The 16462-nt window shown below is 53.2% G+C and overlaps 1 protein-coding gene across 1 annotated transcript in view; it reads right to left on the reverse strand.

Annotated features, from left to right (window-relative positions):
* MEGF6 (multiple EGF like domains 6) overlaps positions 1 to 16462 on the reverse strand; it is a 96645-nt gene that overhangs the window by 31143 nt on the left and 49040 nt on the right. Inside the window, exons 9-17 of the mRNA XM_038747473.1 lie at positions 15530 to 15661; positions 14824 to 14952; positions 12471 to 12599; positions 11438 to 11572; positions 11077 to 11211; positions 2446 to 2571; positions 1725 to 1856; positions 1512 to 1640; positions 443 to 574 (exon numbers count right to left, since the gene is read on the reverse strand). Of these exons, the coding sequence (XP_038603401.1) occupies positions 443 to 574; positions 1512 to 1640; positions 1725 to 1856; positions 2446 to 2571; positions 11077 to 11211; positions 11438 to 11572; positions 12471 to 12599; positions 14824 to 14952; positions 15530 to 15661 (1179 nt within the window). The remainder of the gene's footprint in view (positions 1 to 442; positions 575 to 1511; positions 1641 to 1724; positions 1857 to 2445; positions 2572 to 11076; positions 11212 to 11437; positions 11573 to 12470; positions 12600 to 14823; positions 14953 to 15529; positions 15662 to 16462) is intronic.

The raw sequence follows: 16462 nt of genomic DNA on the forward strand, positions 1-16462 counted from the left end.
GGAGGGAGGTGAGGGCCCCATGGAGAAACACTCTAGGTTCTGTGGATTTCTGTAAAAGTATTAGGCCACCTTGTGGAACGTGAGTGAGGCATGGAATGTAACCTGTCTGTTCTTTTGACTTCCAGGTTGTGACACCATGTCCACGAGTAACACTGCTGGCTTTTCTACTCGCGGGAAGCCCCAAGTCCGCAGCTGCTGGACCACCAGGGACCCCTGCCTGCTTGCCGGGGTGCTCCTGCCCTGCTGGGATTGGCCCATGAGAGCCCCAGCCAGAAGAATGCTCCCTGCCCATTGTCAGTCGGGGTGCCAGGGTAGGGATGGCCAAATCTAGTCCTGGGTGGATGAGGGAGGGAGGAGGGAAGGAAGCCGGGGAGGGTGGAGGGGGGCCAGGTGAGCGGAAGCCTGTTTTGGTGGCTTGAGGCCCAGCTGCCCCGGAGCTCACTCTGGTCGCAGCGGAGCCCCTTATAGCCGGCTTCGCAGATGCAGTGCCCGGTCACGGCATTGCAGCTGCCGTCACTGTTGCTGCAGTTGCAGGTGTGTTTGCAGTTGGGACCCCAGCGTCCAGTGTCGCAAGCTGGAACACAAAGGTCGGAGATTGCTCAGCCAGGGGCCACCAGCCGGGGCCTGGCAGTCAGATGAACCCCTCCCCCCCCCCCCCCACCTTGGGCTTATGCTGGAGCCAGGGTGTCAGTCTCTCCGTCAGACTGGTGGGGCTTCAACTGTGGGTGGCAGAGAACAAGGAGGGGCCTGAACCAGGTAGAGCTAGCTCTCCTGGGGACCTTGGGCCATGGAATTTGACCATCCCTGGGAATGGGAAGCAGCCTGGCCTAGTGGATAGAGCACAGGCCTTGGATTCAGAAGGACCTAAATTCTAATCCCAGCTCCACCACTTGTCTGCTGGGTGACCTCGGGCAAGTCACTTATCTTCTCTATGCATCAGTTATCTCATCTGTAAAATGGGGATTAAGACTGTGAGCCCCATGTGGGACAGGATTGTGTCCAACCTGGCTACTGTGTAACTACCCGGGCACTTAGAACAGTGTTTGGCACATAGTAAGTGCTTAACAAATACCATAATTATTAATATTGCTATTTAATTTCCCTGTGCTTCAGTTATCTCATTTGTAAAATGGGGATTAAGACTGTGAGCCCCATGTGGGACAGAGATGGTATCCAACCTGATTAGCTTGTAGCTACCCCACAGCTTAGAACAGTGACTGACACATAGTAAGCACTTAAATACTGTCATTATTATTATTATTATTATCATTATTATTATTATTATTATTATTATTATTATCCCTGGAGCTTGGCTGGTGCCTTGCTTGGGTGTTTTCCCTGGGGAAGCCCTTCCTCCGCGCCAAGCTCCCCTATCTCCCATGTCCCCCCCTTCCCATCTCCGTGGGCACAGTGTGACTCTGCCACGCGCCCCAGCAGAGAGTTGGGGGGTGACACTGAGACAAGTCAGGGGCTCTCATTCAGAGGTTCTCCAAGCCCAGCAGGTCCAGTACCTCTTCTGCAGTTGAAGCCAGTCCAACCAGGAGCACAGCTGCACTGCCCCGTCACCGGATGGCAGTGTCCATCATTGCCACAGGCGCACCGCAGCTGGCAGCCCTGCCCAAACCAGCCCGCTGGGCACACTGCAGGAAGAAGAAGGGGAATGAAGCCCAAGGGGCAGGGCTGGGATAGGAAAGGTCAGGCCACGAGTGGAGGGAGGTACTCACGGTCCTGGCAGCGGCTCCCGACGTACCCGGGGAGGCACAGGCAGGCTCCGCTCACTGGGTCACAGCTGGCGCTGTTGGCACAAGCTGGGCAGATCTCCTGGCAGCCCAGTCCCCAGCGGCCTTCTGGACAATCTGCGCTTCCCCAAACCCCAGGGAGAGGTGGCCAGGGCCGGTCAGGGCCGACACTGGGAGAACTCCCTGCTCTAAGCTTGCACAAGTGGGGAATGCTGGTTGGTGGAACAGTTTCTGGAAACTTCCTGCTCACAACCCCTCGTGCTGCCCACCCCCACTTCCTCATCCCTCCACTACCTTCTCCTGCTCCATGGTACCTCCTCCAGAAGATTTCCTCGGTTCACTGGGTGCTCTCTGAGTTTGGGACAGAGCTGCTGCCTGGCTGCCCCACCACCCAATGCCTGGGGGCTGAGTTCAGATCAGGAGAGGCCCAGGTTGGGCTGCCATCTTGGTAGAACACCCAGCCTGGAGGTTGGAAGACTGTTGGCCAGTGGTCCTCCGACCCCTCTAGGGTTCCACCTTACGGGGTGGTGGGAACTGCCCTTTTCAGGGAAGGAGAGGGAAGCAGCAGGGGCCCTCTCACAGTGGCCCTGGGCAGCAGGCTGGGGGTCCTATCGCTCTCCCCCAGGGATGGGTGATGCTCCCATCCACCTCATGACACGAGTCTGCAATGGCCCAACAGATGGCAAGCACAGGTCCGGCCTCTCACCTCGGCCGCAGTCGGCCCCGGCCCGCCCTGCGGGGCAGAGACACCGTCCGGTGAGCCGGTCACAGGGGGCTCCCCCACAGGAGCATGAGCCAGCGCAGTTCACCCCAAACTGGCCTGCTGGACACTCTGGGGAGACCAACAAAAAGGAGAGGGTTAAATCTCCATATCATCCGGAGCATGCCCTGAGCAACTGCTGCATCCAGAGCTCTGTACTGAGCACCTATTCTCTCCTCAGATGACAGTTCATTCAGTTTCACATCCATGGGTCCGTTTTGTGGCTGTCTGGGCACTTTTATGCCCAGTGGCTTTAATTCATTCATTCATTCAATCATATTTATTCATTCATTCTTTCATTCAATCGCATTTAGCAGCATGGCTCAGTGGAAAGAGCATGGGCTTTGGCATCAGAGGTCAGGGGTTCGAATCCCGGCTCTGCCACATGTCTGCTGTGTGACCTTGGGCAAGTCACTTAACTTCCCTGAGCCTCAGCTACCTCATCTGTAAAATGGGGATTGACTGTGAGCCCCACGTGGGACAACTTAATCACCTTGTATCCTCCCCAGCGCTTAGAACAGTGCTTTGCACATAGTAAGTGCTTAACAAATGCCATCATCATCATCATTTACTGAGCACTTACTGTATGCAGAGCACTGTACTAAGCACTTGTGAAGTACAAGTCGGCAACATATAGAGACGGTCCCTACCCAACAACGGGCTCACAGACTAGAAGGGGGAGACAGACAACTAAACAAAACATGTGGACAGGTGTCAAAATCATCAGAACAAATAGAATTAAAGCTATATGCACATCATTAACAGAATAAATAGAATAGTAAATAGGTACAAGTAAAATAGAGTAATAAATCTGTACAAATATATACAAGTGCTGTGGGGAAGGGAAGGAGGTAGGGTGGGGGGAGGGGGAGGAGGAGAGGAAAAAGGGGGCTCAGTCTGGGAAGGCCTCTTGAAGGAGGAGAGCTCTCAGGAGGGCTTTGAAGGGAGGAAGAGAGCTAGCTTGGCGGATGTGTGGAGGGAGGGCATTCCAGACCAGGGGAAGGATGTGGGCCGGTGGTCGACGGTGGGACAGGTGAGAACGAGGCACAGTGAGGAGGTTAGCAGCAGAGGAGCGGAGGGTGCATGCTGGGCTGTAGAAGGAGAGAAGGGAGGTGAGGTAGGAGGGGGCGAGGTGATGGAGAGCCTTGAAGCTGAGAGTGAGGAGTTTTTGCTTGATTCGTAGGTTGACAGGCAGCCACTGGAGATTTTTGAGGAGGGGAGTATCATGCCCAGAACATTTCTGTACAAAGATAATCCGGGCAGCAGAGTGAAATATAGACAGAATTGGGGAGCGACAGGAGGATGGGAGATTAGAGAGGAGGCTGATGGAGCGCCTACTGTGTGCAGACACTGTACTAAGCACTTGGGAAGTACAAATCAGCAACATATAGAGACAGTCCCTACCCAATAACGGGCTCTGATGCCTAACCTCCCTCCTCCCAGCTCCTGCTGTTGGCTCCGGCTGGGCACCGCAGGTTTTTTTGTTGTTGTTTGTTTTAATGGTATTTGTTAAGCACTTACTATGTACCAGGAACTGTCCTAAGTACTAGGTTAGATACAAGATAATAAAGTTGTTTACAGTCCCTGACCTACACAGGGCTTACAGTCTTAACACCCATTTTACAGACGAGGTCACTGAGACCCGGAGAAATTAAATGATGTGCCCTATATAACACAGCAGACGAATGGTGGAGCTGGGATCAGAACCCAGGTCCTTCTAACTCCTAGGCCCATGCTCTTTCCACTGGACCACACTGCTTCTCTCTGACTGCATGTTCACCATACAGGCTTAATGCTGTCCTGTCCTGAACACCTGCTCTGTGCAGAGAGCTGTCCTGAACACCTGTGCCAAGCACTGTACTGGTCATCTACTGCATGCAGAGCTCAGGACTGAGACCCAGCTGTGCACACAACAGTGAGTGTGGAGTGCTGCATTTGGTGTCTGAGTTCTCACAGTAGAAGAAGACTCAGTCCCCGCCCTTAAGGAGCTCACTCTCTTAGGATTTGTTTTGACATGCAGCTAGGTCCACATGCTTTGTGAGCTAGACTTGAGGAGACTTCTGAAAGACAGCCATAACTGTCAGCTTTAATACGGTACCCAGAAAATTTGATTCCCCATAAGAAACAACTTTTTCCTCGGATGCTGTTTATCAGCGTTCTACATGTAGGCCACCTGGCCAAAGGGGTCGGGCAGTACCACTTAAGAGGAGAAGCTGAGGCATTCATGGTCTTTGACCCATTGGGCTTCTCAAGGAAGGCCCCGGGAGATCCCTGCCCCCGGCCGCCCCCTTCAGCCCCCAAGTTCATTTTGGTCAGTGGATGTGTCTGTTATAATGCTACATTATATTCGCCCAAATGCTTAGTACAGTACTCTACACACAGTAAGTGCTCAATAAATACGATTGACTGAGAGAGGCGGCCCTGCCGACGAGGGCTGCCTGATCTTCACCATCTGTCTGCGTCCTGAATCTTGGGCTGAAGCAGACTGCGGCCCTGCCGGAACCACAGCGAGGCTCTTCCAGGGTCCAGAGTCCAGGGGAAACAGATGGTCCTAGTGCCCAGACTCCCCCAGCCTCCCGATCTAGGCTGGCCCGTCTGATTTGGACTCAGCCCGGTGGGATTCCCATAGTCAGATCCCACAGCCTCCGGGGTTGGATGATCCGGGGGCTTTCCGGGATGGGCGAGGTTTGCACGGCTCCAGATGCGGCTTCCAGCATGGCTTCTCATGTTGCTTGGGGTCAGCCATCCCACTGGAGGCCTCACCTCAACTGCCTACCAGGCCTAGCCACCTCAGCCCACCAACCTCAGCTTCTCTGGCCCCCACTGGGCCTCCTGTTGCTCCAAAAATTGGTTACAGAGGAGGGTTTCCACAGTGGGGAGGGCACTCCTCGGTAGAACCCCTCCCCCGGGCCCAGCACAGACAGGGCCCAAGGTGGTACCTGGTTTGTTGGGTAGGGACCGTCTCTATATGTTGCTCACTCGTACTTCCCAATTACTTAGTACAGTACTCTGCACACAGTAAGTGCTCAATAAATACGATTGAATGAATGAAAGGGAAGTGGGCACCTAAGTGAGGAGTTGGGCTCAGGTTGCAGGTTGCAGGTAGCATTCCTGCAGCATTTCCCGCAGTAACCCTTGCAGAGTGAGAGGAGCCAAACCACCGTGGATTTGAAAGTCTGCAGAGCTGGGGAGGCATGTGGGAGGAAACTGGATGAGGGGTTGAAAGAGACTCTGCGGTTCTCGGGGCAGACCTCAGAGCTGGCAGGTCTGGCAAGCTGAAGCTGCCGCAGCCTAGACAGTTACCCAAGCTTCAGAAAACAGCTCTGCTTCGGAGATGCGGCTGGAAGAGGCACGGGGCCCCAGGGTGGCTTCATCGGAGCCAACAGAGCCCCCAGAACACCCCACGGCTGAATACCCTTTGCCCCTAGCCATACACTGAAGTGTGGCTCAGTGGAAAGAGCACGGGCTTGGGAGCCAGAGGTTGTGGGTTCTAATTCTGGCTCCGCCACTTGTCTGCTGTGTGACCTTGGGCAAGTCACTTAACTTCTCTGTGCCTCAGTTCCCTCATCTGGAAAATGGGGATTAAGACTGTGAGCCCCAGGTGGGACAACCTCATTACCTTATATCTACCCCAGTGCTTAGAACAGTGCTTGGCACATAGTAAGCGCTTAACAAATACCACCATTATTATTATTATACACTGCACCGGGAACTGAAGAGGGGTATGTGCATGACACACCCCTGTCGCCACCACAACAAACACACATACACACACAGGCTTGCTCACTCTCCCCCTTCTCCCTGCACTGAGGTTCCCGACCCTCAGCCACCAAGCCCATTTTTCACTTCATCACAACCAGAGGCCAAGGCAGACAGTCAAGGATTAAGGCAGACCTACCAGTTCTGCTTCTCTCGCCCCACCTTCCTGATGCCCTGACAGGTCAGTGCAGGCTTGCCTGAAGACAGGGGGATGGCTGAGATGACCTCTCCCAGTCCCTCCCAGCCCAAGGATCTGTGGTTCCATTCAAGTATCAGGAGCCCATTTCACTAGGACAGTTAATTTGTTACCCCATTCCACAGCCACCACGTCATCCCAACAGTCCGAGGGCCTGTCCAGCCAACTGCACCCCTGAGCCGTGGTCCTCTGGTTCCTGTACCGCTGAACGGCGGCCAGGCCATCGGAGTGTACCCATCTCCACTTTGCCCCCGAGAGCCAGGGCTTCCCCTTGGAGCCATTCCCATCTGTTTCACTGTGATGTTTGCCAGAGAGCAGAGCTCTCACACGATCACTTTACAATGCTCACACAGGCCCTTCTGGAGCCTGGGGACGGGGGCCCTGCTTCAGTATTCTTCACTTTCTGCTCCAAAGTCACTGCTAATGGGCTAGAGGGGCTGAGACAGGGGCAAGAAAGGGTCTGAGGGGAGGGAGTAAATGAACACAAGCCCAAACCCTCCTGCTCCTAGGCGGCCTCAAATCCGCTGACTCCACACTACTGGAGTGTTGGTGCAGCCCAGAGCCAAGGTGATTCTGTCAAAACTCTGGGGTTCCCTCCAAATCAGGTACATTTCACATATGCTCATTTGCCTACCCCCACGCCCTCACACAAATGCCCAGGACATAACTGAGGGAGTGGTAGGGGGAGAGAGAGAGAGAGATACAGAGAGATTCTGAGATCTGAAGCAACAAACTGAGGTTTCTGCTGGCCCTCATCTTCCCTAATTGGCGGCAGATGCCTGTCTTAGTCTCTAATCATTACCAGATCCAAATTACAGCCAAGAGCCCACCATTTCTATAAAAATATTTCTGTTATTTCCCGTGACTCTTCCCAGAGGGATCAACGGTCTTAAAAAAAAAAAAAGAACAAAATCATTGTTGTTTGAAATGTCCAATCAACCCCCCACCTCAGAGGAGCCCCCGGGCTTGGACCAAGCCAGCCAGCTGGTCACGGGGTCCCACGAGGAAGCAGGGTCCGGGGGCCCTTGCCGCCACTTCCCCCCCACCCCCCACACCGCTGACCACGGATACTCTGATTGTGTTGAGATGAGGCCTGATCAGTGGGTGACCCCCTGAGGGGAGGGGAGCACCTCTCCCAGCAGCTCTAGGGGGCAGAAGGTGAGAAGCTGGGGAAGTTGCCCCCGGGGAATTACCCTGGATTCTCCTGGGCCCCAAGTCTCAGTCTGCAAGGCCACCAGCAAGAGCAAGACAACAGAACAGTGGGACCCTTCGATGCCCCCCAGGGCCTTCCAAGTAACCCTGGTCTCGGTCAGTGACAACTTGGTGCTGAACACTTTGCTAAGCACTGGGTGGATACAAGAGAATCAGCTCGGACTCAGTCCTTGTCCCACGCAGCACACACCAAGAGAAGCAGTGTGGCTTAGTGGAAAGAGCCCGGGCTTGGGAGTCAGAGGTCATGGACTCCAATCCCAGCTCCACCACTTATCAGCTGTGTGATTTTGGGCAAGTCACTTCACTTCTCTGGGCCTCAGTCACCTCATCTGTAAAATGGGGATTAAGACTGTGAGCCCCACACGGGATAACCTGATAACCTTGTATCTCCCCCAGCGCTTAGACAGTGCTTGGCACATAATAAAAGCTTAACAAATGCCATCATCATCATCATCATCATCACCATCTAAAAGACGGGAGATCAGGTATTTTGGCCCCATTTTACAGGTGAGGAAACTGGGGCACAGAGAGGTTAATGGTCACCCAGCAGGCCAGTGACAAAGCTGGGACTTCATCATTATTTATTTATTTATTTATTTACTGAGTGCTTACTGTGTGCAGAGCACTAAACTAAGTGCCTAGGAGGGTACAACACAACAAAGTTGGAAGGTATGTTCTCAGCCCACATCGAGCTTGAACTCAGGTCTCCTGGCCTGGTCTCACACTCTTTCTACTGGGCCAAGCTGCCTCCCTAAGTGTCCAGACCTCTCTGACTTCCAAACAAGGAAAAGCCTGTGGGCAGGGTAAGGGGGGGCTAATTAATCAATGCATCATTTTTATTGTGTGCTTACCGTGTGCAGAGCAATGTGCTAAATGCTTGGGAGAATACAGTATAACTGAGTTGGTAGACATCTTCCCTGCCCACAACTTGCTTACAGTCTAGAGGGATGGAATTTGTTAAGCACTTATTATGTGTCAGGCATTGTACGAAGCACTGGGGTAGATAAAAGATATGAGGGATAGGGACACAAATAGGTCTCACAGTTTTAATCCCCATTCACAGTTGAGCTAACTGAGGCACAGAGAAATTAAGTGACTTACCCAAAGTCGCACAACAGACAAGTTGCAGAGCCAAGTCCGTCTGACCCCCAGGCCCATACTCGCTCCACTAGGCCTGCTTGCTGTTTTTCTGGATTCCTGGTGGGCCCGTCCGCCTCGCGGAATGCCCTACATGGTTATTCCCTGAGAAATCTGCCCCACGGATGTCAGGGTCCCTGCAGACCCAATTCCTAGCCCCGGCTCTGCCAGTGGATGGGACGTCTGCTGGGCCCGTGCTGGGCCCATGGGGCAGGGGAAAATCACAAAAATCAGTGGTACTGCATCTGGGCAGCACGGGCAGGAGTTTCTTAAAAATGTTTGTCTCCGCTGTCTCCTCAGCATCGGCTGATGGGGTGGGCCAGCAAACACTGTTGGACCGAAAGCTTCTTGTTAGCAGGGAACACATCTTGTACCTCTGTTGGACATTTCCAAACTCTTAGTAGACTGAGTCACCTCTGTAGTTGCTCAGTATACACCATTACCATAGTAATAATAGTAAAGAACACAGGTCCTCTGACACCCAGGTCTGTGTACTCTCAATTCAGCCATGGTGCTTCCGCTATGAATGTCTAGGGTCCTGCACCTTCCAGCCTGCTGCCCGCTAGCCTGGGCTCTTGCTGCCGGCTTGACTTGGGCCGGGGATGAAGAGCTTAGGTGCAACATGGCTAGACCACACACCTGGGAATCTGAGATCATGGGTTCTAATACCAGCTCTGCCACTTGTCTGTTGTGTGACCCTTGGGCAAGTGATTTCACTTCTCTGTGCTTCAGTTACCTCATCTGTAAAATGAGAACTGAGACTGTGAGCCCCACATGGGACAGGGACTGTGTCCAACTCGATTTGCTTATATCCACCCCAGTGCTTAGTACAGTGCCTGGCACATAGTAGTGTATAACAAATACTATCATCATTATTATCATTATTAAGAAATATGGGCAATGCACAGTTGGTGCCCGGCAGCATCTACAAGTGATGTAGTGGCAGAGAGAATGTTCCAGAGGGGCTGGTTGGCCAGCTGACCTCCAGCTCATTATTTTCCCACCCTCTACAGGATACCTGGAGGAATTGAGAGGCTTTGGATGGAAGCCAGGAAAATGTCCACCTTGTGGGGTTTAGGGTGTGGGCAGCCTTGGTTTATCTTCAGATTCTGGTCAGTGGTGGGGCTGTACAGTGTATGACCCCCGCAGCCCTGTGCTGACCCCAAAAATCTTTTAAAAGGGAGGTTAATCTGCCTGTTTATTGGCCAGTGGGAGAGCCTGGGAAAAGCACAGGTGCTGGGTGGACAAGCCTTCTAACTCCGTGCATGGGCGTCAGACCCCGCCAATCCAGTGGGTGCCCCAGGCATGGCCTCAACCATCTCATGGGCTGGGTGGGGGAGCAGGGCACAGGCCCATCTGGCATGCAGGAGAAGCTCCAGGAAAAGGTTTGGCAGGGACATGAATCATGGCTTTGTGGATCTTGGCTGTCACTGACCAGCAGGCACTCCGGACAATTCTGAGCAGATGGGGAACTGCACATTTCAGGCACAGCCCTGGGCTCACCCCTATGGCCCTCCTAGAGCCCTGACAGCCAAGCACAAGTGATGACACAAACATGGCACTGAGCATGCATCTCTGTAGAAGCCCATCCACTCCTAAAGCGTTTCTCCAGTGGGGGATTGGGGGTGAGATTTGATCCACCTCCACTTTGCTCCAGAGCTGCAGCATTCCCTTCCAAGACTCTAAGAGTGGGAACCACTATGAAGCTACTTGACTAGGCAGCTGGAGGAGGCTGGGTGCTGGAAATGAAACGGTGGACACAAAGGCATACAGTGCCAGACAGGGGACAGGCCAGCAGAAAGCCAGGTTGTGGCTGCGGCCGTGGCCCAGCTGGACCCCTGGTGACCACCCATATTAGCTCTGCTGCCTGAGCCTGAGAGGCTCAGGGCCCAGAGTGCCCCCAGGAAGAGGAGCCACCCACAGGGAGGAAACTTGTCCGTGGGATATCCCATTTCCGGGGCCTCAAGGTCCAGAGCCAACAGCAGCAGCAGCGACAGCAGCATCAGAGCTCAAGGCCCATCGCCAGATCAGCAGCAAGTAGATTTCAGGCTTGTTACAGCCTGCCTTCACAACGTACACACACACACAAATTCCACACAGATCCTCCCCCACATACACCATTCACACTACACCCCACAGACACATCCCCTCCCCCTACACACACCCCTACGGCCCACTGGCGCCTGCTCAGGTAAAGCTATTCCCCCAAGACCTCGGGCGATCCGCACCACAGCTGGGCTCGCGGGGGTCCCTGGATCGGCAGACAGATTTACCTTGGTCACAGTCCTTCCCCTGGTAGCCCTCGGGACACTGCTTCCGGCAATCCCCAGTCACAGGATCACAGCTTGCTCCAGAGTGGCATGCACAGCGGTTCTCACAGCCAGAGCCGAAGAAGCCGGCGTCGCATTCTGTCCATCACCCCCGGCGACGGGAAAGCAGAGAGGGAGGTCAGCGGTCTGGAGGCAGCGGGTCCCTGGGGTTCTCACCGGTCACCTCCTGCCCAGCCCAGCTTCACGAGCCCCCCAGCTCCTGCCCCAGGCTCTGCCCTCGAAGGCCGGCACTCACCCAAGAGATATGTCCATGGCCCAGCCCACCAGTCTCCCCTCCCTCCCTCCCTCCCCTGCAGCCACTCACCCGCCTGGCACAGCTTGCCGTGGTAGCCGGCCTTGCAGGAACAGTGGCCGTCCTTTTTGTCACACTCCCGCGTGTTCTGCTGGACACAACGGCACTCTTCAGAGCAGCCGGGACCGTAGGCCCACTTGGGGCAGGCTAGATGGGAGAGGGGTGAGGAATAAATCCGGAAATCCGGGGACAGGGAGGGACAATGGGTCCACAGACCCACCTCCAGTTGGCCTCTCCCCGAGCCCCCCTTCCTCTCTTTCTCTCGCTGTGATCCAGCTCCCGCTGCTGCCCTAAGCCTCTCCCAGTAGAGGGAGCAGGAACAAGCTCATTGCAAAGGAAACCAGAGGCCGCTGCCGCCGGCGCATAAATTGGCATCATCTGGAGAATTGAGCTTTTCCCCATAAACTCATGTTCCCCAAGCCACCAAGCAAGCGGAAGGGGGCAGAAGCCACCAGAGGACTGGACAATCCTCACACCATCCTGAGCTGTGGGCATTTGGAAGGGGGAGCAAGCATTTCTCCTAGCAAAGCTCCCTGAAGAGAAGTAGTATGGTCTAGTAGAAAGAACATGGATTCCGGGAGTCCGAGGACCTGGGTTCTAATCCCGGCCTCATCACTTGTCTGCTGTGTGACCTTTAGCAAGTCATTTCATTTCTCCATGCCTCAGTTCCCTCATTGGTTAAATGGATTGTATTGTACTCTCCCACGTGCTTAGTGCAGTGCTCTGCACAGTGCTCTGATCAATAAATACGATTGACTGCCTGAGTAAATCCTCCTCATTCCGAGACAGTGAGCCCCATGTGGGACAGGGGATGTGTTCAACCTGGTTACCTTGTATTTATCCCAGCAATTCATAAGTATCTGGCACACAGTGAGTGCCTAACAAGTTCAATTTTTTTGTTTTAAAGTCCAACTCCCTAGGACTAGCACCGACAGTACAGAGAAGTCCATATTGGGGAGTCTTTGAACACTGTGAGTCGGGAGGACTGTCTTTATCCCTGGTACCACCCCCCACCACCACCACTCTGGCCCAGGTCTGGACTCACCCAGGTGGCAGAAGCGCCCGTAGAGCCCGGGATCACATAGGCAGGCCCCATAAATCCGGTGGCACCGGCCCCGACTGGCACAGTTACATTTCTTCTTGCAATACTTGCCGTAGAAGCCTTTGGGGCACCCTGGATAGGGAGCAGGGTTGGGGGATCCCCACATAAATACCTGGCCAGATGGAGCCTGTTGCTCCAACCAGTCAGCCCTGCCCTGTTCACATCTGAGCTGTGCCAAGCATGTTGGGGACGGGGAGAGTTGGCTGAGCTGGGTTTCTCTGGGACTTGTGTGGGATGGCCAGTGGGCAGGAGGGAAGAAAAGAGGGCCATTTCTGTCCCTAAGCCTCACATCCTACACACTCAGGAAAGGTGCAAATCTGTGGCAAACACAAAGTAGTACAGCCTAGTAGAAGAAGCACAGACCTGGGAGTCAGAGGACCTGGATTCTAATCCTAACTCTCCAGCTTGTCTGCTCAGTGACCTTCGGCAAGTCTCTGTGCCTTAGTTTCCTCAACTATGGAATGGGGATTCAATACTTGCTCTCCCTGCTACTTAGAGTGGGAACCCCACGTGGGACAGGGACAATGTCTGACTTGATTACCTTGTATCTACCCTGGTGTTCTTCAACAGTGCTTGACATAGTAAGTGCTTAACAAATATTATTGAAAAAATGATAATAAACTTCTGAGGTGGTATTTTCCTGATGTGGAGAGCCAGGAATGTGGCCTGGGGTGCAGAAGGAGATGGACAGCAAACAGGGATCTAATCTTCCAGGGAAAGTCCCCATTGATCCCACCACCCAACTTTTTGACCTAGAAGGGAAATGATGTAGAGTTAGTAGAGTGAATGCTCCTCAAGGGCAGGAACATAGGTCTTGCTCCTGCACTACTCTGCTGTACTCTCCCAAGCTTTACTCTGCTGCACTTCTGTACTCTCCCAAGCACTTAGGACAGTGCTTGGTACTTAGAAGGTGCCCAATAAATGTCATGGATTGGCCGACTATATTGTCGAAAGAGTCGTCTGCCACTGAAAGCAACGTGGCTTAGTGGATAGAGCATGGGCCTTGGAGTCAGAAGGACCTGGGTTTGAATCCTGACTCCACCATTTGTCCCCTGTGGGACCTTGGGCAAAGCACTTCATTACTCTGGGCCTCAGTTACCTCATTTGTAAAATGGAAATTAAGACTATGAGTCCCATGCGGGACAGAGACTGTGTCCAACCTGTTTAATTTGTATCTACCCCAGTGCTTTAGAACAGTGCCCAGCACACAGTAAGTGCTTAAAAAAATACCATTAAAAGGAAAAATAATGGACATTTGTGTTAGAGCAGCCATTGACTCAATGGGAATGAACCGGTGAGCTGGTCGTGGTTCAACTGAATTGTCTTGACCAACGCTTCTCAGGTACACATTACCATGTGAGAAGCAGTGTTGTCTAGTGGATAGAGCATGGGCCTAGGAGTCAGAAGGACCTGGGTTCTAATCCCAGCTCCGCCACCTGTCTGCTTCATAACCTTGGACAAGCTGCTTAACCTCTCTGTGCCTCAGTTACCTCATCTGGAAAATGAGAATTAAAACTGTGAGCCCCATGTGGGATAGGGACCGTGTCCAACCTGATTAACTTTCATCTACCCCAGCACTTAGTACAGTATCTGGCTTCTTCTCCCACTCCCTTCTGTATTGCTCTTGCACTTGAATTTGCACCCTTTATTCACCCATCCATTCATCTCCACAGCAGTTATGTACATACCCATAATTTATTTATTTTTATTCATGTCTTTCCCTCTACAGACTCTAAGTTTGTTGGGAGCAGGGAATGTATCTACCAACTCTGTTGTATTCTCCCAAGCACTTTAGTACAGTGCTCTGCACACAGAAGAGGCTCAGTAAATATGATTGATTGATTGATTAACAAATTCAATAAAAAAAAGTCCTCCAGTAATGAGTGCTCAGTAAGTGTCTTCTTTCCCTGGGCACTCAATGAGTGCTACTCCGCCTCCTATTACACTGAATCAACTTCACTGACACATGGATCTCAAGTTAGGCCCAGAACAGGCTTCCACATTGGGAAATAAAAGGTGTCCTAAAGCAGAACTTCCTCTGGGAATCAGAGGATCTGGGTTCTAAGTTTTCAGTGTCCCCTCCACCATACCAGGGCCCTTCTGGCTTTGGGTCTTTCCAGCAGGGTGGGACCCGGGACCCAGATTTGGGCAAAGAGGGTAAAGTTGGAGGGAGGAGCCCTGCACTGGGCAAGGAGCTCTCGCCGCTGCAGCCATGTCTTGAGGACACGGAAGAGGGTCAGGGCAGGGCAGGGGGATGTGGAGCAGAACTCCAGACGAGTGGAAGGTGGCCACCTACCATCCTCGCAGTGTTCGCCGCTAACGCCAGGTGGGCAGCGGCAGGCCCCGGTCACCGCGTCACAGGTCCCGCCATTCTGGCAGCTGCAGATGGAGCTGCAGTTCTTCCCAAATGAGCCCTGGGGGCAAGCTGCAGACAATGGATGGTGAGAGGAGAGAGAGAGAAATAGAGACAGAGAGGAGGGGGAGGGAAGAGGGTGAGAGGAGGATGGAAAGGCCAGTAGGAACAGACCCCCATTACACACTGTCCCCAAGAAGCCATGGAGAGACTGCACAAAACCAGGCCAGCACAGTCCTGGTGGAGCGGTGGGTTGTGGGTAGAGAATGTGTCTATTGTTATATTGTCTTCTCCCAAGCATTTAGGACAGTGCTTGGCACACAGTAAGTGCTCAATCAATACAACTGACTGACTTCCTGACAGTAGGTGGAGCCTCCAAGGGCAGGGCTCCCGGAGAATGGTGATGTCTCCTGTGACCTCACTAGGAGGTGGGTAAGTTTGGGGGCAGATGAAGCACAATGTGGCAGACTCTCCCAGGTCACCGGACAATGCTGTGATCCTGCCTGGGTTGCTGGAGCCTGTGAAGAGCCCCCCTGGGATGGGCGAGGCTAAGGTGGCCAGGGAGGGCATATTTCCCTGCCCAGCTGCCCCCTTCCAGTTGTCTCAGGTGGCACCATTCCAGCCCCCTGGCCCAGCCAGGGCTACTTACTCTTGTTGCAGATAAGCCCTGTCCAGCCCTCTGGGCAGTCGCAGCCAGACAGCTCCTCATTGCAAGTGCCACCGTTGCTGCAGTCGTCGCAGGTCAGGCTGCAGTCAGGCCCGAAGGTGTCATCCAGGCACACTGGAATAACCGAGTCAAGTGACCAGAGGCTGAGGCAACCAGAAACCTCAGCCCAAGCAGCGCAGACCAGAGTTTCACCTTCCTGTCCTCGGGGGAGGGAGGATTGGGCCGAAGGATTGGACCATAGGGTGTGAGGGAAGGAGGGCAAGCCGCCAGACCACCAGAGAAAGAGGATCGCAACTCGAGGATGAAAAGCTGAAATGTATGAACTCTCTATCTCATATTCATCCCAGCTCTTAGCACAGTGCCTGGCAAGCTTATCCTTTAGACTGTATGCTCATTGTGGGCAGGAAATGTTTCTACTAACTCTGTCATATTGTTATCTCCCTAATGCTTAGTACAGTGCTCTGCATCCAGTAAGTACTCAATCAATCCCATTGATTGATTCAAAAATATCCAAACGGATTAGAACAATCCATTGAAATAACATTCCTCTGGGAGCCTGAGACTCCAGACCTGAGCTCTGGTTCTTTTCTAGGCTCATGGCAGGCTTGAGAAAACATCTTTCCCCTGTCCCTGCAGGAAAACAAACATGTGGGAAGAGCATGTGGGGGCTTTTGGGAGTTAGGCTGAGGGAGAAACATAGGGTGAGGGGCCATTCATACATGAGATGCTTCATTTGGGGCAGTCAATCAACACCCTGTGTGCTTTTCCATGTGTATAGCCTGGAAATCTTTCCCCTCTTCCAAAATACTCCTAGGAAAACCTCCCACTCCAAGAAGCTTGAGGAGATTGAGGAGATTTCCCTCCTCAATTGTGGTCATGCCAAGCATGTGTTTTTCTAGACTGTGGCCACTCCTG

Source organism: Tachyglossus aculeatus, chromosome 5, assembly GCF_015852505.1.
Source record: "Tachyglossus aculeatus isolate mTacAcu1 chromosome 5, mTacAcu1.pri, whole genome shotgun sequence".
NCBI classification, from domain to species: domain Eukaryota; kingdom Metazoa; phylum Chordata; class Mammalia; order Monotremata; family Tachyglossidae; genus Tachyglossus; species Tachyglossus aculeatus.